Here is a 24235-nt window from a genome sequence, read left to right as displayed (position 1 = left end):
AAGAGGGTGTCTATGGGAAGTGAAGTTTACAGGTGTTGCAGTTGCTGTTATCATCTGATTAGACGGTTGCCACTGTTTTTTTTTTCACTCTCAGCTTTTTGAGCTCATTGTAACCGATTGAGTAAATGGGTAATATGTCGTTTGACCGTTGCTGAAAAGTGAAGTAGGCTAAATACATTTACTGTAAGCTACTTTAGAAGCCAGCTGTTTGAGGTAGCCTATTTTATCCGGAAATCTCTACTCCACTAAGTTTTATGGTGAAATATTGTAGTTCTTTTTTTACTTTCCATTTATTTGATATTTATTGTCGAATGGACTTCAATGTAATTGTTAATGATTAAGATTTTATAGGCCCTCCTATCTCTTGCCAGATGCTTCCCTTGGAGTCTACTGGAGTTTATGCCTCTTAATGGACGACTGGATCAAATAATCAAGTATTTGGTTGTAATGTAACTAATCTCAATAATTAATAATGAATCATTAGTACAATTAACTCTGCATATTCTAAATTCACATACCATATTCATGGCCACCTTATAACATATGATGCATGTTTATATGTGGGCTACATGTAGTGCTACTGCTAATGAACTCCCTTGAAATACGTAACAACTAGTAAGTAGCCTGTCAACGCTGCGCTTTGTTTTTATACAGTTTTATATCTCAAGGTCACGCAAACCCTGTTGCTCTCCATCAGCAGCTGTCCATGGTGCTGGAGTGAAAGCTGTGGCCCACTGCTGCTAGTGGTCATGCTGCGTTCAAGGCCGTGCTCGTATACTGGGACGTTTGACATATGTCTGAGTATATAGGCCTGGTACTTTATAATTTAAACAGCCAACATTTTTGTGACTAACATTTCAATAACTGATTATTAAATCTACTCGAGTCAGTAGTTCGAACTTGAAATGCTACACAGCAGTGCACCTTTAAAACATAGGATGTTAGGTTACAGTGAATGGGTAGGGTACTTATTAGAAAAAGTGGTAGAGCAGGATTACACGGAGCATAAAAAGTATCTACTAATACTTTTATTTAAACAGTAAAAGCCTGTTGTAAACTTGGGATTTTTGGCGGTCATGCGTCTGAAATGTGCTAAAATGTGAGAGGCATTGGAATCTGAGGGAAGCCTCCCTCTTCAATTTAAAGTAAAACTGGGAAGGACTGAACTCAGCAGCTTGTTGACAATGATTGTGAACATTGGGTGGCGCTGTAACCAAGCTGTATTTTTGGTCTGGCACAAATCCCTGGAGGGAGAGAGAGATGAGAGAGAGAGAGAGAGAAGAGAGAGGGAGGAGCGGGTTGGGGGGTTCCTTCTCTCTCCGTGTTTCTGTCGTGTACAGCAGCGGACTCGCTTCCCTCTCTCTCAGTGTGCTCAACCTAAAGGCGGCAGGTGTGTGCAGCGACTGTCCGCGAAGCTTTTTTCCCCCTCACTTTGGCTACATTTGGGACTGATTTCGGATCCTAAAACCGGGGCGATAACTCGCACAGCAAGCCGGGCTGCACAAAATCCACCTGGGCTGTGAGGATGTTGCAGGGATAAGACAGCAGAGCATCATCTCCACTGTTTCGCAAGGAGCCGGCATCGTCAGCTGTTGCTCTAGGAGAGAGAGTGGAGGTGTCGAGAGCAACAGAAAAGGCCAAACTATGCAACTGATCTCCAAACGGTAACCGGTTTCCACCCTTAAGTCGACCGGGGAGCGGATGCGAGCAGAGGTTGCCAACGAGCCTCTGAATATTTTCTGCCCTTTGTCGGTGCCGGAGGAGCTGTGCCAATGGAGAAAGCGACTCCGCCGCCCCAGCCCCAGCTCCAGCTGTCGATAGCGAAGACTGAAAGTCCAGCGGAGGACATCTCCGGTCTGACAGACGAGGAGCTGCTCAAGTGGTCCAAGGAGGATCTGGTGCGGCGGCTGAGGCGGTCCGAGGCCGACAAGATGAGCGTGATTCTGGACCACGGGAATCTCATTCGGGAGGTCAATCGCAGCCTCCAGCTTCACTTGAACGAGATCAGGGGGCTGAAGGTGAGGGGGGCGCGCATTTGGTAGAGGATGAGATCATAGGTTTGGAGCGCACCTGAGAACGCGCATAGCGGGAGGGATGTTCAGCTAGCGAGCGCCTCAGCAAACACCGTGTGAGAATAGATGGTATCGCTGAAGTTCATTTTGCCATTGTGTAGGCCTGTATGAGGATCTGTTGTGAACGTATAAAGAGCCTGTGTTCACATAGGCTCTTGTGCATTCTTAACCTAAGGCAGAGTTAATAGCTTTCATTTAACTTTGGCAGAAAAGGTGGGAAATTCAGGCTTTTAAAAATCTAAATGAGTTTTATTAACAAGGGAAGGGACACAAAATGCATCTCTGCAAATCAGCTTATAGAACACAGGGCAAGTAAAAGTACAGCAGGCCAGTGAGGTAGGGAATTCAAAATCCTCCTAATACTGAAAAGGAGGGCATCTCCCCCTCTGCAAATCTACAGCTCTGTTCATATGCCAGTGCTCCAATCTGGCGTCCAGATCTCTCTGTGTCTGCGCACACCTTACATTCCTAAAAAAATAAAATCTGCACATAAATCAATGTGTCTGCGTGCAGGGTGATTTGCCTTTAGAGCAACGTGGCATTTGCTGTGAAAGAATAGGCAGGCATTTTCTTTTTCAGTAACCTTTACCCAATTCCTTCATTTCCTGCACTGCTAATAAGAGGAATATAGTACGATGTCCACAATGTTTACAGTTAAAGCTTAGACACAGCCTGAGGTAACCTCAGATGAAGCACATGAGGATCATTTGCCTTTCTTGGAGACCTGGTCACCTCTCCGCCCATCCAAGCTGCCTAATTACACAGGAAATAGCTGGAGGATAAAAAAGAGAGAGAGAGGGAGCAGGAGAGGAAGGAAAGGGGAGAGTTAAAACATTACAGAATGATAGTGGAGGGAAGAGGGAGGTGAAAAAGGTATGTTTAAGTAAAGGTTGCTTGGTATAAAATGTTCAAGGTGTATGATTTCACCACCCTAACCCAGTCTTAATTCTGTGTGAGGTCTCTCACTACATTATGTACTTCACATTGAATTGTACACAGTGAGTCAGTGCTTTTATGGGAAAGACAGAGAGGATTAGGATTTCATTTCATTATGATTGCATACAGCATTTGACTGATATCTAAAAGAGCAGCGAAGTGGATTGAAATTGGACAATGGCTGCAGCGATTTACTTTGGAATACAGTTAATAGAAAAAAAAACTATTTTGTTTTGTTTCAAATGAAAAGCACAGTTGTGCTCCTCCTGTGCTGATTAGCATTATCTGAATTTCTGATGCAACCCAATGCTTGGGGCCTAATGCCCAGTTTAACACATCTCTCTTTTCCTCTTGTTTTTGCCTTCTCTTCCTCTCAGGATATTAACCAGAAGCTGCAGGAGGACAACCGTGAGCTGAGGGACTTGTGCTGCTTCCTGGACGATGACCGCCAAAAAGGAAAGCGTGTCTCCAGGGAGTGGCAGCGCCTGGGACGATACAGTGCCAGCATCATGCGCAAAGAGGTGACTCTCTATCTCCAGAAGCTCAAGGAGCTGGAGCTTCGACAGGAGGAGGTAGTCCGTGAAAACCTGGAGCTGAAGGAGCTCTGCCTGCTGCTGGACGAGGAGAAGGGGGTGGGAGGTGGTGGCGGGGGAGGTGGAAGTGGGGTGGGTGGAAGTGGAGTGGGTGTAGGGATGGGAGGATGCCGCAACTCCATAGACAGCCAGAATAGTTTGCTGCTGGTGCCTGGGCAGGGGCTCCTTATGAGAGACGTGGGGGACGGGAGCAGCACCTCCAGTGCTGGGAGCGCTGACAGCTCCGATCACCCTCACCATAAACAGCCTCACCTGGCTGCGGGAGTGGGTGGAGTTGGCAGTGCTGGGGAAAAAGGGAGCCCTGAGCTTGTGCATAAACCCAGGTGTAGTAGCATCAGTGGAATAGGAGGAAGTGGAGGTGAAAGGGAGGTGTCCAGTCCTGAGCACCCGGCTGGGCGCCACCGGAGTACAAGCCTGGAGTACCCGTACACCCTGCCCCAGCTCAGCCGACCCCGGTGCGGCTCCATATCTGTGCCTGACCACAGTCGAGTCATACGGGGCCTCAGCCCGGAAAAATATGGGAGGAATGTGGGCCGACGCAGTCCAGAGCAGCACCCCAAGCACCACAGCTCTGATCTCCTCCTGGGCCAGAGGCAGAACTTCCTGGGCCAGGGAGGTAGCGGGGAGCTCTTTCAGAGGCACCACAGGAGCAGCATTAGCGGTACAGGCTGTGGGAGCCCTGAGCTCCGACAGGCACATTTAGGGACCAGCGAGCACCATGAAAAGGGTTGTGTGGTCCCAGGGGGCAGCCCCGAAACTCACAGGCACCAGTACAGTATGAGCCCAGACCATGTGAAGTTCAGCAGCCCTGTGAGAGACGGGCAGAGGAGGCCAGCTGGAGACGAGCTGTCACCACATCATCGGAGCATCTACAATGGCATGAATGGTAGGTGTGTGTGTGTGTGTGTGTTTGTGTGTGTGTGTGTGTGCATGGCAGTATTCCTGTGTGAGTGCATGTGATCATGCTGTTTCTTCTAATAAACATCACCCCCTTCTAAAAAGCCCATGTCCAAATTCTCATGGACTCAAGCTGCACAGACAAAAGCCCCTCAAGGTTTTGCTAATTGAATATTTTCTCTCTGTACAAGAAGGATGCAATAGGGCAGAGGTCAGGAATTTTTTCTGGGTAAAAACTCAAACAAGGAGATTTGTTGTGCGATCTGAAATCCCCTTATTTGATTGAGAAAAAAAGTGATACTCTTCTTCATTCTGACTGCTGCAAAATTTACAGCGTTATTGATTTTTTTTTGGCGCCTCAAGAGGAATGTGGGTTGGCTCAGTGGATGAGAGAGAAAATAAGGGGTTCAGGAATATTTATTTTACATGCTCTGTATCTAAGTTGAACAGATTCAGCTCAAATGATCCATGCTCAGATTTCAGCTTGTGGTGTAACGTTGCAGCTGGTGGCACAAAACCCCCACACACGCGCGCACACACACACACACACACACACACACACAGACACACACACACACACACATCTTATAGTAGACAGTGAAGTACCCCCAAATCTTTGCTGCAGCTATGTCCATCTCAGTGAGATCAGTGTGAATTAAGGATGTCAGAGAGAATAAGAAATATTAAAGTATCAACTTGGCTGCTGTTTAAATACCCCACAGTGGCTGATAATGATTTCTGGGGGGGAAAGTGCTGAGTGGCACAGAGCTGGCAGAAGCTAAAGGACAAATTCCTGAAGGTGAAGTATCTGCCTGACTTTGCAATATGTGGCTGAAATTACAAGAGAAACAGAAACAGTCTACACAGAGTGGAGTAAACCCAACACTTACAGGAAGGATTTCAATTACATCTCATGAAGGTATGTCAATAGTTATGTGAGAATGTGAACTATAGTCATTGAATGATGAGTCATTTATGCCTATCTGCTATTTGGATTGATATGCTTCATTGTAAATAGACAGTTACAGACACAAATTACAGTACTGGCTACAGAGTGTGCTATCTTTGCTAATATTAGATTTTACACATAAAGATGAGTTTACTACAGGGAGTACTACTCACACTTATACAGTTTTATAATGTCATCTGTGGCTCAAGAGCATTTTTATCAAACCAGAAAAATAATGTCACAATGGTATCATCAGGGTTATCTCAGGTTGAGCTTGGAGACTACAGATTTTTAATAGGAAACCTCTGTTGCATCTGCATCTGTGGAATTTGAGGTTTGAGGTTCTCATCAGAAGGGGAGGTTCTGATGAAGAAACTATATCAAGTTGCATTATGGGAAATGTAGTGTTTTGGGGCTGGACCCATGTTGCAGACTAAAAGTCAGAATATTGCTGCCCCTGCTGCTTTAATTGTGACCATTCTTTTTGCAAACTGTCTTTTGTGAGTTCGACAATATGAAATTAAAACACTAAATCATTGGAGTACCCACACAGTAGCCTCAGAAATGACAGTCTCATAGTAAGCATGCTCTCTTTAGCCATTTTGCAATCTCTACGGATTGCACCGGATTATTATAAAGACACACACAATTTTGCATCCCCATTCTGTTTCTATTTTAGACCTCTGTGCTCTCTGTAGCTCTAAGAGAGATTTCAATCTTGACGTAACCTGAAACCCATATGATGTCTGCAAAAGGCCACGCCACGTTAATGCCTCACAAATCCTTAATTGGAAAATGTTGTGAGTGCACAGGGCACTCACTGCCCCTCGAGCCTGGTGGTTTGCCAACTGTGGCATAACTGCTGTGAACTTAGCTCAGAGTGAAAAGCACACACCAAATAGCCTTTAACCAGGTCCATAAAGACTTCATTAAGCATGTGTGTGAGAGCAGTTTCAGTGTGTGTGTGTGTCTGTGTGGGTGTGTGTGTCATATTGGTATATCATAGCTTCTCGCCTGTCAGAATGGTTGTTTATCTCTCATGAACATGTCCCCACAGGGCCACCGTGCCTCGGCTGACCTGACAAGGACACTAACTTCAAGTGTCACAACACAATATTTACTGTTAGATCAAGACATGCAATCAACACTTAGCTAGAGGTTGGAGAGTTTGCTTTTGTGGTGCAGACACTGAATAAATTGCTTCAGACTTAAACGCAAATATACCACGTGTCTGTTGTTGATGGATTAAATTACGCTAAAACACCACTCAAACTAATCATAGTACAGGCAGTGAAGAAAATAAAGGATAAGAAAGATGAATGGATACAGAGAAAGACTTTTGCAAGATAAGAGAAGTAAAGAGAACAGCTTTGTGGCCATGTCTGTGTATCACCCATCCTTACTGCCATGTCCTTTTTTGGACGAAGAGGGAATTTAATTCCTGTGACGATGTAGTACACTCCACTCGCTTGGATTATCCTCTAAGCCCTTTGCACAGTATTATTTCATTTTTTCTGTATTTGCGTGTGTGTGTGTGTGATTTGGGTGGATGCGCTAAAGTGCCCCATCCAGGGTCACTGTAGCAGTGTAGGGTTTTTATTCAGGCAAATGAAAGTCTCGTGTTCATGTGACACCAGACAGTACTGAAGCTCAGGCCATTTACATTTCTGTCAAAATCCAAAATGAAAGCAAAACAACAGTGACCTCTGCAGCCTTTTAATACAATCTGCTGTCGCATCTTTTGGCAAGCTTATCACACATATTCTGTTATATTTGAAGCCAGGAGAAAGGAATACCCCACAATGACTAAAAACACTCTTGGTTTTACTGTGTAAAACATGACAGATATTCAGTTTTCGTTCAGAAACAAAAAACCCAAATAAGCTTACTCTCTTATCTCAACAAGGCGTGATCCAGAAAAACACTACGTGGTTTAACTAAAGGCATTTGGACAATTCAAGGAGCACTACATGCATAGATTATAGATCTTTCCATGGGCTAGATTCCCTCTTAGTGACAGATAATCAGCCATGAACAATGTAGTCTCCTGACCCACACTGGAGGGGTGACAATTTTCTAAGTCTATAGGATCTCTGCACTGCAGAGGGTCTTTTTCAAAAAGAAGAGAGACTTAATCGTGTTTTCTGCTTTAGCAATCACAAGTTCTGCATATTAGCTTAAGCTGCTCAGATGGTTGGGAGAAGAAAGAAAGGCCACATGGGAAAAAACAAGACACTTCAGTGAGTGGGAGAACCTCTGCCCTTGTGATGCCAATGACATACACACATCTGTTCAGAGGATTTTACATTGACTTACATTAATTTCCTGGAGACTTACTTTAACCCTAACCATAATGACTACTTGCCTAAGCCTAACCCTTACCCTAATCTTAATCTAAATTTTACCTTGAATCACAAAATGTAATGATTTACGTTAGGACTTGACCACAAAAGACGAGCGTCCACCATGTGACATGTGAAGTATGTCCCCACAATACGAGTAATACAAGTACACGCACACATTCACACAGCAAGCACTGGCTTTGCATGGCAAATATGTATTTTACAGTGATAATGGTAGCAGGTTTACCACTTGAAATTCTGAAGCTATGTGTTTGGGAAACATGCTTCTCTCCAGCAACCATTAATTTTGCCGCCTGAAATGACAACCGTTGCTAACAGTTTTGGAGCTAGTTAGCTACATAACGCTAACTCTGTAAATTAATAAACTGGTTCAAAATTCTGTTTTAAAATGAAAACCACATGACAAGGTCACCTATCGTCATATATGATAATGCTGAAACATCATTGTTGTTGTGTTGCAAGGCAGTGCTAGTTAGCTCTATCTAACATTATTAGGAAAAATGTGAGATCTGACAGGTATTTCATTCTAACATAATCCATGTTTGGAACCAGAGTAGTGCTTTGTTCATATGTCACTTTTGCACGAGAAAGAGAATTAATGAGTTTGACAGAAGCAGCATTATCACAGGTAATGAGTTTGGCTGGGGTTGTGTGTGTGAAGTGTAAACTTCCCCAAATCCAATAAAGAGCAGGGCTGTGAAAAAACACCCCCAAAACACTTTAAATATCAAATACTGCTTTAACTACAGATAGTCACCACTTCAGCATGTGGAGAAATCAAATCCTTCCAGGCCTGACATTCCTTGTTAGATAAGCTAAGCTATGATTGGAGAATTTCTGTTTATGGGAGGGGTTGAGCAAACATTTGATTTAATAATTATATGTTTTTCTTCCACAGGACCTGAATTATTTGAAGTATTTGGTGAACTTTTGCATATTCATGTCTTACTCTATTTGGTGTTTTTGACTTAGTGAGAACTGACAAATGCTGGCAGCTTGGTTCTTGAGCATACCATATCTAAATGAATTAGCAAAGATCATCGTGCTGTCTCATTGATTCTGTTAATCTTTATAATTGTAGCATCAGTTCAGACTATCCAGCTCCTCCGGCTGTTGTTTAGAAGTGCTGCTGCCTGTCAGTGCAACAGGAAATCATCACTGAAGCTTTGGCCTCAGATAATGTTCTCCCTCTCCACTGTCATTGAGAAAGCCAGGCTATCTCTTTCTGTCTTCCTCTCTCCTTCCATCCTAATTGGCTGCCAGTGTGAACAACCAGCTGTCTGACAAAGAGAAAACTCTGATTACAAAGCCCTCTTTCTGGAGAAGGCCAGAGGATGTGCTAGTTTGCCAGGCTGAGCTGAGGAAAGAGGGTTGAGGAAGTATTTGAGTGGATTACTAGCTGTTTTCTTCCCGTCTTTCTTTCTATCTCTTTCTGTCTTCCTCTCAGTAATGCATCTTTTCCTCGTCCTCTGACTCCACTCTATCCTCTTCTTCCTCACTCGTCTGCCAAGTCCGATGGATGGAAAGCATCCCCTTGACAAATTGTGACGCCTTGCAGCCTAAGCGGCATGAAGAAACTCAAATGTTTGTCACAGCTGCTTGGCATGAAAGGATTTGAGGGAGCATTAGGCTGCTGTAACTCAAATGGATTAGTATTATTACCAGACAGCCTCATCTGTATTGCCACTATCCCAGCTTTACCTTTCATTACTTTGTGAACTTGCTAAAGTGGTATGGTGTTATGTAGATCAACTAGTTCAGGCACATAATCCTCAGATTCTATCAGCATCTTTCTGCAAATTAAAATTTTTCATTTATTCATCAAGTAGGTATTCCCTGCTTGATGTGTTTTATCATCTAAAACAGCAGAGAAATGAGAGCAGGTTAAAACCTCTAAAGATAGTTAGAGTTGAGACCTTTAGAGAGGTGCTATTCTTGAGGTGGATGTCTTTATCACAGCTGCGCAAAGGGGAAAATGTTACTTCTTAACACTATCATGGCATTTGAATTTGTAATCACACCTGAGACCAATTATCCCAAACATTCTTGCCTACAGGCCATCAGAGCAGCCATTAACCAAGGAGTGCATGATTAGGCATTTTGTTTATCTTCCTCTGGTGCATATCATTGTCGTTTTTAATCCAGCCACCGTCAGCTTTGTCTCTGTAAAGCTTGCTCCTCCTGGATAGAGCAAAGAGCCATTCATTGCCTCTTTGCTGTGTGATATACATATACAATACAGACTTATTTTTGGTCCTACACTGGTCATTTCAGCCAAATACTCACAATAAGAGTAATGTCAATGGGAAATGGAGTGTGAAATGTGTCTGACAAGAGAACAAAAATTGTTTTTGACAAGCTAAATTATCAATTATGGAGATGAAAGCAAACAGATTATGTATTGTAGATGAACAGGCAAGATGAATATTTACAGTATCATGAGTCTGCACATTATCTGGATGCTCCAATATTCACATGTTATTCTGTGTCTTTAAAGAGAAAGATCATTCAATCAGAAGATGAACATATTGAGCAGTTAACTGTTGTAGGATGCTCCCAAATATCAAATACCCCCTCTACCCACCACCAGCAGCTCCTAAGTAGCTGTATGAGTTATGATGGAGGCTGCTTGGCATGTACTAGCGTCGCTCCAGCCCAGACCCTGGAGGTATGTGACAAATGTTCCACAGTAGCCCCAGTCATCCGGTAGACACGCAAACCCAGTGGAATGGAGAACAGTCTTTGTCCTCTTACGCCGTGCCAACGGGGAACGGCCCACTGAGCTGAGAGGAAATTAACTCGCTAGGCCAGGTAATTAACTGGAAGTTGAGTGGCTGCCATGTACGAGGCCAGGACTGGGCCTGAGGGAACCTCTGTCAGTCCCAAAGTCACCAGCAGTAACCACATTTAGCTATGTTACATTTACTTCGTCTGTAGCTGTGTGTCATGCTGAGAGCTGGCAGTCTGAGGGTATCAGGTGATCAGGTGGGAGTGAAGGAGAGTGGAGCTGGACAGATGTGGCTGAGTGCATTTGCTGTATGCAGGCTTTCATTGAGCTAGATGTTTGGCAGCTTAGAGGTAGTTTACTTTGTGACTCTAGTGAGAACTGGCGTCCATCTTTTTTTCAATCACTGATCATCATCATGAAATGAAAAGAAACTTGCATGAGTTTCATGGGTTATTTAAATAAGTATATGTTCAGTCCAAGTGAGTTAATAAGAAATTTAAATGAGTATCTTCAAGTTAGTTCAGCTTTGTCAGTCTCAAGGCAACATCTGCCACTGAACCCATTGGTGCATTCTGACATGTTTTACAGCAATGTCTACCTTTTAAATAAGCCCCCTGTAATGTAAATGTTAAATCATTTTTTCACAGCAGTCTCATATCTGAGTAAGCACCAGAACCATTTTTTAGTGAAAGGACATGGTGACATTTCCTTTCCTTAAAAATCAGTTGAATAACACTTGAAACACTGTAAATGAGCCCATTTTAAGCAGTTTGTCAGGTTCTTCTAAAAGTGTATAAAAATGATTACTGGTCTGTAGCAGTGAAATTGCTCGCTTTCGTGTACTAGGTGTGTAACTTTCCGTAAATGTCTTGCCATGTCTGGATAACGCCATGATGAATATTTATGTAATTTTTGTATTTTTGTCTCAAGGACGAAAAGCCATCACTTTAACAGATAGATGAAGACATGTACTTAAAGTTAGCTAACATTAGCACCAGACATCACTGGTCATACAAAGTAAAGCTGTACTGCTAAAACCCTTGAGTGTGTGAAACTGAGCACTGGTGCATTTTATACTTACAAAATCCAACTTTTTATTTGTAAAAGGAAGAGAGTGTTATTTCCTCTGTTAGAAGTTACAGTCTCACATTAAAGCGCAGGTAGCTTTTCTGTGGTGCCAGTCTGTTGTGCATTTGTATGACTGGTCAAGCAGCAGTGATGAGCTGTTTTTCTGCTGCCATCACTGTGATGATTTTTACAGCCCCACCATCTGTTAAAGGAGGGATAAAAAGTGTGATAACATATCAGGAACATAACATGTCAAAAGCGCCTCAGCTGACAACATTATTATCCATCCCTTTCACAACACCCAGGATGTAGTTATCCATTTCCTGGGGCATAAATTTATCTCCTGCCCATATTGTGCATTATGTGCATTTGATGTAATGTTTTCCCTGATGAGGATGACAGCAAGGCATGTGCACAGCTCCCATTACTGCGGATGAATGGACTGATCTTACCAACATGAAATGATTGGCACCACTGTCATTATATTTATATCATTATCTTTTAGTAGTTCTCTTTCAGCGATGTCTTCTGGTCTGTGAGATTTCCTCTCAGAGATATTGAAATCAATTTCATTACCCCCCACTGCTCCAGACTGACTGGCTCATTTCCCTTACTGTTACAGCAAAAGGTACATTTAATTACCTCTTTCATCTGGCTTTGTGAGAGCTTTGGCTGCAGGTAAAACATGTAATACGGTAGATTTTCTGTGCTGGTATGTTACTCTAAATATTCTAGTTGCATTCAGGAGATGTAATATTTGTTATCCTGTGTGACAGAGTGCTAAAAATCTTATTTTCACTTCTTTAATGTGAGAAGAGCTGTGTGGGACGTGTGTAGTATTTTAAGAGAAGAAAATGTAAATTCTTGTCCACACCTACAGTAGATGTAACCCCAAAGGCACTGTGCACCAGTCTTAATGTCAGCTCGTCCTTCAGGCTATGTGACGAAACGTTCCCTAAATTGTATATTTCAATGCATCGTACTGAAACTGCCACAACTGTTTTTTTTTTTTTATTATTATTATTTGAATATCTGATGCAATACAGCACATTATTTCTACTTGAATGCAAAGGACTCTTTAAGATGACATAACTACAAAAGGACAGTTGTTTGCAGGGGCTGAGAAGACAGGAGTCATTAAATAGAGGCCCTTCGTGCTGGACGAAGCAGCAAAGAATTCAAAAGTCTAAAATCATTCACGGCTGGTGAAATTACCAATATTGCATTTTGTCCCCGCCCAACCTGAGCCACACACACACACACACACAATCCTCCACAAGCTGTTATATTATTCATCAGCGCTGAGGATTGATGGGTGGTGACATGTTAAAATAGGACAACAGCAGTTTATCTTGCAAAATGTCCGCTTAAATATTTAATTTACCTTTGAGCATCATGGCAGATGATGTGTGACTGACAGTTCGGGCCTACCCAATGTTGGTGGGATGATGTGGGGGGTTGAAAACAGAGGACAAAGGCAACAAAAGAAGAGCTGAGGGCTGATGTTGTGACAGCACTCACTTGTATAAATCTTTCTGAGTGGATTCTATTTTTTTTCCCCATTCAGTTGATCTCTTCTGTTTAAATATGAATCTTACAGAAGTCGTTGATTAAATTTTAGCACCCATCTATCATGCTAAATGAGCACGTGTATGATTGCTACAAAACATGAGAATTCTTGGTAAGACTCACAATGTGATGCCTATACTCCATGTATGAGGGAGTATGCTCCCCTCTTTGATGTAGATGCGTATTCACATCCCTGAGATCACAAAGGCAAAATAACTACACATACACACACACATGAAAACACACATAGACAGCCCTTGTAGGGTTTATCAACCTACAGGGCACCAATTATCCAGCTCTACTTCAGAGAGTTTCATACCCTCGTCTGTCCACAGTCTACTCCATCCTCACAGTGAGAAACACTCCAGATACCAGGGCTTCAATTTATTTCCTGTTCCTACCTGCTGCCATCACTCACTTCATTACAGCACTTACATAGTAGTCAGAAGACACTTAGCATTAATTACAGCAGCATGACAGTTTTTGCTCTCTCATTCATGGATTTTTATCCCATCTGCAACAAATGGGAGCTTAAATGATACAAATGTCATTAAACTGATACTAGTCAGGATTTCTGAGGATATAAACCCATTTTTATCAGCATAAAATACATATAAAAAAGAACAGAACAAAGAGCAGTTAGACAACATCTTTTCAACCAGTAATGTGAGTCTGTAAAGCTCATTTTTCTCCTCAAAGCAATGAGTCACCACTTTCTTATCGGAAAATCTTAAGGAAATACACTCGAGAGGAAAGCAAATGGGCAAAAGGGGCTGTATACCTACACTGTAATATGGATGAGTCCAGTTGTTAAGAGTTAGAGTGGTGCCATTCTAAAATCATTACATTAACCACAGGGTGGATTATCCAGTCCCTGTAAATACACAATTTGTCATTTTTACATTATTGTTTGTGTATGGAGTAAACAAACAATATATAACATGTGAATTAGTGATATTTTTTGTGAAGTTTGACAGAACCAGGCTGTCTCCCCATGCTGTCAATCTTACTGATAGGCTAGCTCCATACTGAACACAGATATGAAAGCGGTACTGACGCTCTCTTCAAATTCTCACAGGGAAAGAGAACAATTTTGAGTGAGCAATTCCTTCAAGAGATTCACCAACATCAACATTACAGTATTTCCTGGCATTGTTTTAACTACCCTCACAAAGGCCTGGAGAAAATATAAAAACTGTGAAAGCAAGAAATCCTCTGACAGACTTTTTGTTGGGGGGTTTGAAAAAGCTGATGTAAATGGCACCTCAATTTCATTTCATTTTTTAAAATAGAAATGAGCTTACCCATAGTTTAATTGTATTGTATTGAGAGGCCAGCTAATGCATCCATAACTGACAACCAGTGTAGCCAATCAGCATGTTGGTGGTACAGTGTTGTACAGCAGAAAAGACCAAAGAGATGAAATTCCCCAGACCTGTAGCGGTATTGACTTTGCATCACAAGACTGGGCCTTTCTGTGAGTCACTGTTAGCTACTGACCAAACACTGACTTGACTCCATAAATATCCTGCATATTGTTTCCCCTGTGTGTGTGTGTGTGTGTGTGTGTTATGGCCACGCAGAAGCTCTGTATTATGCATTCAGAACTTCCCCTCATGCTCCAGAGTTGCATATAACAGCACTGACTGCAGCTGCCTCAGGGACGTTAAGACAAGTAGCTACTCCTGCCAGGCATCGTTGCTGACTGACTGACTGCCTGTCTCTCTGATTGTCTGACTGACTGCTAGCTAAACGGAAGGTCACTGTTCTACCATGCATCTCCACAGGCTTTCCTGCCCAGCCAGCCTGAATAATTTATGTGGCAGATTTTTAGGAGATCTGAGGGAATGGCCATGTGAAATTACCTTGCATTGATCCTGTAAATTGAGAGAAGGAGAGGGGGGTGGGGGACTGACAGATCAGAGAGGATTGAGAGATGAACAGCCTTGCGGAGAGCAGGTTCATGTGTTTACTGGCTTGATTCAGACATCAATAACAACCCAGTTACTGAGTTTAATAAATTATACAGCAGTCATTCAGAAAATTTATTGTTATTTCTCAGATCCCAGCCTCCTAGAATAATTTCCCAAACTTGTTTTTCATCAAACAAAAGAAATCTTTTTTTGTTAACATTGCCTTTTAAAGAGCCTCACACCTTCTTCTATGAACTGTACGATGACGAGTTATATAGAGTTAATAACTGGTGTCTGGCTGCACAGGGAAAAAGGTTCCCCATTTGTAACAGTGATTTATTCAGTATGGGAGCAGCCTCTCCCAAGCCAATCTCACAGATCTCTTTGTGAAGAAATTTAGAGCCTTTCACTTGAGCTCTGGTGTACAGAGGTGGAATTTAAGGGAGCTTAGGCTCCACATTATTCTGGAGTAATCACATTATCTATATACTGCTCTGACCCACAACGAAACCCCTTTCCCTCCTCACATCTCTCACATCCCGTTAAATCCAATTTAGGTTTTAATGCCCTGCCCATAACTAAATCAACAAACACTGTCCAAGTGTGCTGTATGTTTTCTCACTTTATAACTCTCCTTGAAGAGGTCATAGATGCTGGTTAGAATTCAGAGCAACTGTCATTAGACACTGATCAAGTTCACTTTAAAGGGATTCTCTGGATTTTGGCACATGGCTGGTGTGTGTTAACAGGACTGCTCCATCACAAGACAGCAGTTTGTAATCTTGTGACCTGTGAGTGTGTGACTGCCGCAAATCCATTTAAGCTAATCGTTTGTGCTTGAGCTGTCGAGGTTAGAGTCCTAAGACCGAGAGCTGAGTTAGCGTGATACGATGAACAAGAAACTGTATTGTTTCTACTAGCTGTCAGTTCAAAAGTTCCATGCTCCTGGCTGTCTTCATCTTATACACTAGATGCACAGTATACAGTGCAGATGTAAGTACTGAAATGTCAGAGCGGCCATAGTGTCAGACTGACACAAACAACAACGCAATGAGACAAAAATATCAACCAAGCTTGAAAGTGATCTGGACGTCCCAGACAAGGTAATGAGCTGAGGAACAGAGGGGCGCCACCGTTCATACAGCGGGGTGATGACAAGGTCCTGCCGACATGTGTTTATTATGAAAAATCATCTGGGACACATCTGGCAACTAATCGCATTGCGTAGAAGACACTTGGTCTAATATTCATTTTGTGCTAGTATAAGCAACATAAATTCATGTTTCAGATCTCTGGCATCAATCCAAACCCACAATCAGAAACTGCTGCGATGTCACTGTTAGAGTACACAGTATGTTTGTATCGATCCATTAGAGTATGTTCAGACACAGTCCTGCTTTCAAATGTACCATCTAAACAGCTATCAGCTACGCTCCTGGTAGACTTGAGGTGTCTTTGTTTGAGATGAAGTTGCCTAAGGCATCAGTCACTGTGGCATGTCATGTGGCTCATTTCATATTTCTAGATAAGGATAATACAAACAAAACAAACAAACAAACAAAAAACACTTACTCTCTCTTTTCCCAAACGCCATTTTCTACAAGCCCTATGCCCTAAGCCTCACAGCTCTGCAAAAAAGCAAGTTCACAAGAGTCATAGAGTCATCACAGACTTAGACGTGAAAGCTTTTATAGGTTGATTGAGATTATAGCCAAAAACCTTGAAAAATGTTTATTTATTTATTTATTTTTGCATTGGTGAATTGAGCTTGTAAAGTTCGGGAGCTGTATGCTAACAAAATAATCATCAGATAACTTTTTTAAAATCATGAATATTTCAGTTTCTTATACCAACTTGAGAATATTCCTGAGGTATACAAAGAGGACAAACTGGCGTCCTCTTTTTATACCTCAGGAATATTCTCAATTTTTTCTCAAAGACTGATTAAAGAACTTCTGAATGACAGATTGCACTGAGATACAGAGGCTAGCCTGATGTCATGACTTTAACTCCTTGCTACTATAGTAAAAAGACTGTATCATTGTACCGCTCACAGTCTGTGTAGTCTATTAGATAATATTGTAGGCTACTAGCTTACACAACCAACAGTTCAGCAGTCAGACTGCTAAAATAACAGATTAGCATATTAGCAGCTGCAGTACCTCGTCTGTCGTCTGTTACCGTGGACTTGCACATCATCGGTGTTCACAGTTTCCCATCTGTGTTAGTGTGTTAATCTAGATTTATAGTTACGCGTTAGCTATGGAGGCTAAATGCACGCAGCACTATGGTGATTCCACATGGAAAGCATAAGAAGTATGAGGGGTTAGCTTGGGCTACTGTAGTTCTTTCCCACAAGTAATATAGTGTACTTCTTTGCAGTAACACACATTTAGCAAAGCCATTTCCTCTGGAAACCTTCTATTCGCCACTAACGTCACTTTCTATTACAGTGAATGAAAGTTATCAAGCATGGTTGCAAATTAATCTGGACATGCCAGACAAGTCTTTGTACTCGGGAACAGAAGGGCACCCACCATTTGTGTGTTATGAAAATTCATCTGGAACACATCTGGAACTAATCACATTGTACACTGGGTACTTCGCCTAATTTTAATTTTGTTCTAATACAACCAGCATCAATTCAGAGCTGACTTATAAGGATTAGCTCATTCACAAAATGAATAAACTGTTTGATGCCATTTTTTTCAACATCAATTCAAAACCACATTCAGAAACTGCTGTGATGCTATTGCCACTCTTTATTTGTATCGATCCACCAGAGCATGTTCAGACAAAGTCCTGCCTTCAAATGTATCAGCTAAATAGCTATCAGCTGCGCATCCTGTGGACTGTTTGTGCATTTGTGTTTGTGTGTTATAGGAAGAATTGAGATACATGTGATTGTGTATTTATTGCTCTCCAGCAGGTCTATGAGCTCTGCTTTAACTGTGAAAATCAATCCCATTCCACACACCCTGACCCCCAAATGAAAATACCCTCCAGCCCATTGCTGCACCCCCCACCCCAAACTCTTTAAAGGAGTTTTCATATCTCTGCGCCATCTTGCCTTATCCCCCCCTTCACCCCTCCTTCCCACAAAGATAAACAGAATGAGGGGAGGGGTGGGGAACGTAGTGATGGTGGCCCCTGGAATCTTTTGCAGAACTCTGCGGTCACAAGAGCGTTATGAATCTTTAATGTGAGATGTTGGTGCGCCAAGGAGAGGAAATGTGCTGAAAACATGATTATGGACTCATGGGGAGGAAACTGTTGGTGGAGAGAGAAAGAGAGACAGAGAGCTATATCAAGCAGGGGAGCAGGAATAAAAGAATTGTTTTGAAGGGCAAAGGAGGTGAAGAGGGATAACATTTTTTTTCTTATAGAGTAGACCGCTTGAGGCAAAGGCATTTTCCACAGCTTTACCAAACCAAGTCCTGAGCAGAAATGCTCACACAGCCAGTAAAGTATGAGAGCAAATACTGTATATCCTGTACTTTAAAGTAGCTTTAGAATAACACCATTTTGTTGGACAGCAAGATTTTTCCTGGGAGGCATAAATAAATAAAGTAGCAAAGAAATCTGTGGTCAAACACGTCAAGATAAAGTCAAGAGAAAACACAAGAGCCTGTCTTGTGTTTAAGGGCAGTAAAGCTGAGTGTGATGTCTTACACTTATCAGAGTGTGAGAGAGCGTGACTAAACTTTGTGGACAAAGCTGTTCAGTCTGTCACTTACTAAACAAAAAAATCCTTGGTGTTTTTTTTGTCTTACTGTCTACCCTGCTTTGTCTCCTGCCACTGTTTCACTTTATCTTTTAGTCTAAGATTTGACACACTTGATGATTAAAGTGGAGATAAATCTGTCTGCCTGTGGGTGTGCATTTCTGTGTGTGTGTGTGTGTGTGTGTGTGTGCACGCTTGTGATTCACATTAAGCCACCCTGTGAAGGTTGTTGCCGCTCTGCTCACTGTCACTTGCACCATTGCAGCAGAGATTGAAACAGACGATGGGGAAATGTGGAAAAGTTGTAAATGCTGCTCCATACAACAGAATACAAAGTGGTGGCCATGGACCTGATACTCCTTTTACTATTTACTACCTATTTTCATTACTTTTATCATGTAATGCTTTGAATTTATTGAAGAAATGTTAAAAGAAGAGTCTGATTAGATGTAACATACAAATAGAAAGAAATACATGTCTTTTCTTTCTTGGTTGGAAGTAAGGGGAAGCCTGGCTAGCCTAGCTCCTCTCAAAGAAGTGCACCAACTTGCACTTTAAACCCACTAATTAAAGTGTTATATCTATCGTCTTTAAAGGTGTTCTATGTAAATTTTTGCTATTGCCAACAGTTGTTTACCTCCCAGTCTAGAGGAAATGCTAAGACTTCAGCATCAAACTTCCTTCACCCACCAAGAGCTGTCTCCAGTGATGGAAACCAACACCAATGTTTTGCTTTGCTTACTTACCAATAGCAGCTCTCTGTAGAGTCCAGACTGTCTTGAAGAAGTAATGCTGCTCAGAGGGTGTATTCTAACCTCTTGTATCGTGTAAACCAGGAAGAGAAATGTGACAGCAGCACTTTGTCATTTTGCATGGAGTTACATGCTGTTTAGCTCTGTACTTAGCATGCAAACATGAGGGTGGCATCAATCTTCTCATCTAACTCTCAATTAAGTGTAGGCTATTTCCTAAAATGTCAAACAGTTTCTTCATTTTCTATAACAAACATATTCCCAATTCCACCTTTTACACTGACAGCATAACAACTGGTAGCACTCCATCTACATAATTTATTTATGAGTCATTTTTCCTTGTTTTGGCAGTCTAAACAGACAGACGTCAACTCTAAATCACCAGATTAATGAGGCACTCTTCTTTTGTCAAAACAACACATTTAAAACACGTCTCTTCCCCTGTCTCTTTCCTCCTGTCTCTTTGTCACAGCTTTGATATCAGCCGGCTGCTGCACTAACAACTGTAGAAATGTCAAGCTATGGGACAGGTAAGAACCCCACCGCCACCTTGTTTCTCTATCAGAAACCTCTTTTGTGTTAATTAGAGTCTTTGACAGAAGAAGAACAGCCAATGAAGGTCATTGTCTGTTCTTTCCACAAGGGTCCATAATCCCATAATTAGCCCCCATTATTCTATTTTACCATACAGAGTGCTTCCTTTAGCTGGAGACTTGAAACCAATTTAGAGATAATTGTTGGATTGGAGGGTAAATGTGATATACATTAAATAATAACAGTACAGGAGTGTTTTCACTCTGTTCTCTTGCTAATCAGAAGGTGATCAACAAAACATATTCTGTTGTGATCTCCTGCCATTGCAGGGTCATTCAGTGGCTTAGTCCAGTGTGCCGGCCCCAGATGAGTAATGTGTTTGCATGCTTGCTCTGGCCCAGGTGTAATCACAGTGGGTTTACAGTGGGACTACAGAGTTAGAGGTGACCCTATCCTGTCCCTGTGTGCCATCCTACATCTTCAATCAGGCCCCAGTGGGAGGGCGAGATGGCTGTGTTAATATTTAATGACTGCAAGACAAGACGTACCTCCCCCTAGAGAATAGTTGTACCCCCACCCCCCCTTCCCAGCCACTCCTGTCACAGAACACACGCACTGCCATGTATAACAGCACACATGATCGCCCTTCCATATAGGGTGGCTTTTTTTGATGAAAGCATCTTCCTCCTTTTCCTTCACATTAGTATTTTCACCCCATCACTCCTTTTGTGCCGGTGCTTTTTCAGCCCACTCCCACTTACTTCAAACAAAAATATCAATGACTCAGGTGAGGAGAGGAAGAAAGTGTACTTTGCGTCAGTAGATGATTTGTGAGCTCAGAGGAAAGCAACGAGGATGTGCTAACAATGCAGACTGAAGCCAGGTCCCGTGGCCGTCCCTGGGCTCTCCACTGCGGTGGAGACAGACGCAGGCAGGAACAAAAGGATCTGTCACTGATAAGCAACACAAAAGCCTGCAGTGATGAACATCTTAGTCACTCAAACTCTCTGCCTCTTTCATTTGATTCTCCACACAGATCATTGCTGCTTCTGTCAATTTAGCTATCTATCCACCTATAAAAAAAACAGGGCAAGTTGTAACTAATGGCTTTATCTTTGCTTAATAAATCATTCGCTCATACTTAATGGTTCAGTAAGAGGCCATGAACATCTTTTGGGGTGCCAGATTGTGAAAAATCCCTGGTGGTTATCCTCCAGCGCTACAGAGCATCTGGATCCATTCATGAACAACTTATTAGCGTTTACGTCTGCAGACCTAATGGATTGTTAAGACCCCCCACCCCACCCCCACCCCTTAGAAAGAGACTCAATTCAAGATTAAATTCTATATTTGTGTTGGTATGAGAGGCAGGTGACCTGTACTTATCGGGCAAGATTTCACAGGAGACATTCCACATCTCACAGTAAGAAATGTGGCTGTAAATACCGAATTAAATGATTTCTGTATACCATTTGCCCTGCTTCGAGTTCAGGGTCCTGGTATTGTGCAAGCTGGCTCACTGTTATCACTTACTGAAACGCTTGAACAGAACAGAACCATTGTTAATGTTGATAGAAACACCTGTGCTTTTCCTACTATGACAGTAGCACTAAGTCAAATACCTCCTGTTAAAAAAGAGAATTAGGGTGGAACTACATCTGTTTGTGCTGCTATTGCTTAAGTATTAATCAACATGAAGTTGAGTAATGCATCCTAAAGCAATCCATTTAATGGTGCTATTACCATCACACTCCTCATGAAATACCTGTGTTAATTGAAGCACAAACAATAAAACCTGATACATTCTCCACTGTCTATGATGTCATGTTGCTACCACAGATTTACCTGTTCTACCCCTTTTGAGTAACACTGTACTCCAGTGCCGCTATTTCTATTAATTTGTATAGGAGTATATAATCACTCAATAAATGTTTTATAACACACTACAACATAGTTATTAACAGAGCAAAGGTTAAAGTACAGTGTTACTGGTTTTTGACATAATTGAAAAACTGATTGAATTTGGGCATCTAAGAAGCAGCACATTGGGACATGCAATTTGTGACTAATGTGATTGATGCTTGATGCACATTTGTAAAGCATTTTATTACTGTCTATAAATAATTAGTAAACAGTTGATTGACCATCACTTACCATTAGTTAAAATTAGTTGCAAACTTTTTGCTTACACTTTATAAAAGATTTGTTGAACATCCTTATACTCGCCTAGAGTTTAAACTCAGGCATTCAGTGGCTCAGGTACATTTGTACCTAAGTCTTTCCTGTTTATAAAATCAACCAAAGACTCAGTAATGCATGACAAAAGTCATACCGCACTAATAATATCTCTTGTTGTTTTCCTGTACAGCTTTGATGCCTCCTCTTGACCCCAACTTGACCAGTCAGGCTCCTCAAACAGAGGAGGGGTCGCAGCGGTACAGCCCTCCTGCGTCTCTGGCCTTGATAGAGACGAGGGCCACTGGGCGCCGCTGTCCACGGCTCCACGTGGTCTGTCGCCCAAGGCCTCATCCATGTCCACAGCCCTGAAACAGCCTGCCTCCATTTTTTCATTTCTACATATCGAGAGTTTAAGGGGAGGGGAGTTTCTTGAGAGAATGCTACTTAGTATGGTTGGTACAATTTCGTGAAGACTGCCACAGCTAAATGGATTAGAGTGGATATCTCTCCCTGCCAACTGTGACACGGCTACCTCCCAGAGAGCACCCAGAGAGAAGGGGAGGGACGCTGGGGATCAGTGAGAGGAGATGGAGAGGACTCTGCACTGTTGGTGCTGCTACTCTCTGTTTACAAATGTAGATCACTGGTGGAGAAGCACATACCCTGCTGTTCTCAACTTAAACTATTTTCCTACACTCTTCCCTCTTTCTCTCTTCTATTTCCCTCATCTAGCCCCACTGTTGTCCCATTTTCTCTGCTCTCTCCCTCCACTTTTCCATCTTCAGATATTCATCATCCAAAGTGTGTAATGAGACTGGTGTAATGAATTGTCTCTCAGTCTCCAAATCCAGCTGATCACATGATTGCCATCGTCTCCTCTCCTTCCTCGTAAAATTCTGAACTTTTTCAGCAATTTCAACTAAAGTTATAAACTAAACAAAAACAAGTTTGTCAAAGATGTTCTAGCAAAGAAAAAAAAACAACAACCTTTTCCTGTGTCTTAAACCAAGATGGTCAACATTACTAGCTGCTGACAGATGTTCTAGTTCTATAAGATGCAATGTTCAGGTGTAATTTTTCTTTTTTGTATTATCTTCTTTGCTCCCTTAAAGCGCCTATATTGAAGCTGGGGAGAAGATTATACGTTTCTCCATGTTGTTTTTTACAAGGAAGTAAAGTCCAAGTAAAAAGTAGATTATTGGATTAGTTTTCTATATATCTATATATATAAATATTATATGATTATTATTTTTGACTCACTGGTATTAGAACTATTATATGAAGATGCATATGATATATATCAAATAATAAACAGACTTCTTTATGTAAAAGTGCATCACTTGTTCAGATTTTATTTCAGTGTGCTGAAGGTGGGAGGTGAGTGTGTGCTGACCCTTTGACCCTGCAGTCAAAGGTCACATTGGACATGTAAAGCTAATTTTAAGGTTAGGAAACAAATCAATAAGTCACGTAAGTTGTTTCTCAGCTGTTTGAATACTTGTAATAAAGAATAAACCATTTCTGTTTAGTGTTTAAGTGTGATTGCAAGAAAGAGAAATCTGCTTGGACTAAAGTAATCCTGCTCTGGCTAAAACACATGCACATGTAAAATGTGACACCCTCACATGTTCCCTGTCTCATCCTGTCAGATGGGAGACAATAGGATCAAACTGGAAAGAATTTCCTGTGAAAGCACTGCAAATGAAACAGAGAAGTCTTCCTTCCTCTGCACCCATCACCTTCCTTCACATCCTGATCAACAGACTAAATCCAGCTGTGACATCTGCTACTTAGGGATTCGCACACCATTGTGTGTGTATTTATGATTACGATTTACGAGTTCAAAGGATACAACTGACGATATTCAATATTTTTGTCAGTGTCAACAAATCCCATAAAAGGGCCAAAACCAACAATGTAATCTGTCTCACAATACTTTCCAGCTTATTCCCAACCCTG

The 24235-nt window shown here is 41.9% G+C and overlaps 1 protein-coding gene across 2 annotated transcripts; it reads left to right on the top strand.

The window, feature by feature from the left end:
• Positions 1–1294: 1294 nt before the first annotated feature.
• ccdc85al (coiled-coil domain containing 85A, like) lies at positions 1295–23789 on the top strand. 2 transcript variants are annotated; one of them, XM_018664792.2, is made up of 4 exons: positions 1295–2018; positions 3386–4487; positions 20037–20094; positions 22467–22630. In XM_018664792.2, the coding sequence occupies exons 1-4, from the start codon at positions 1773–1775 to the stop codon at positions 22483–22485; spliced, it is 1425 nt and encodes a 474-aa protein (XP_018520308.1). In that variant the 5' UTR covers positions 1295–1772; the 3' UTR covers positions 22486–22630. The 2 variants fall into 2 exon arrangements, with proteins under 2 accessions (XP_018520308.1, XP_018520307.1); XM_018664791.2 differs by lacking the exon at positions 20037–20094 and having other exon boundaries at positions 22467–23789.
• The last annotated feature ends 446 nt before the right edge of the window (positions 23790–24235 follow it).

The sequence above is a fragment of the Lates calcarifer genome, linkage group LG5 (genome assembly GCF_001640805.2).
Source record: "Lates calcarifer isolate ASB-BC8 linkage group LG5, TLL_Latcal_v3, whole genome shotgun sequence".
Lineage (NCBI taxonomy): Eukaryota > Metazoa > Chordata > Actinopteri > Centropomidae > Lates > Lates calcarifer.
The sequence above is the reverse complement of the archived record's forward strand: the minus strand, read 5'-3'. Positions and strand labels throughout refer to the sequence as shown.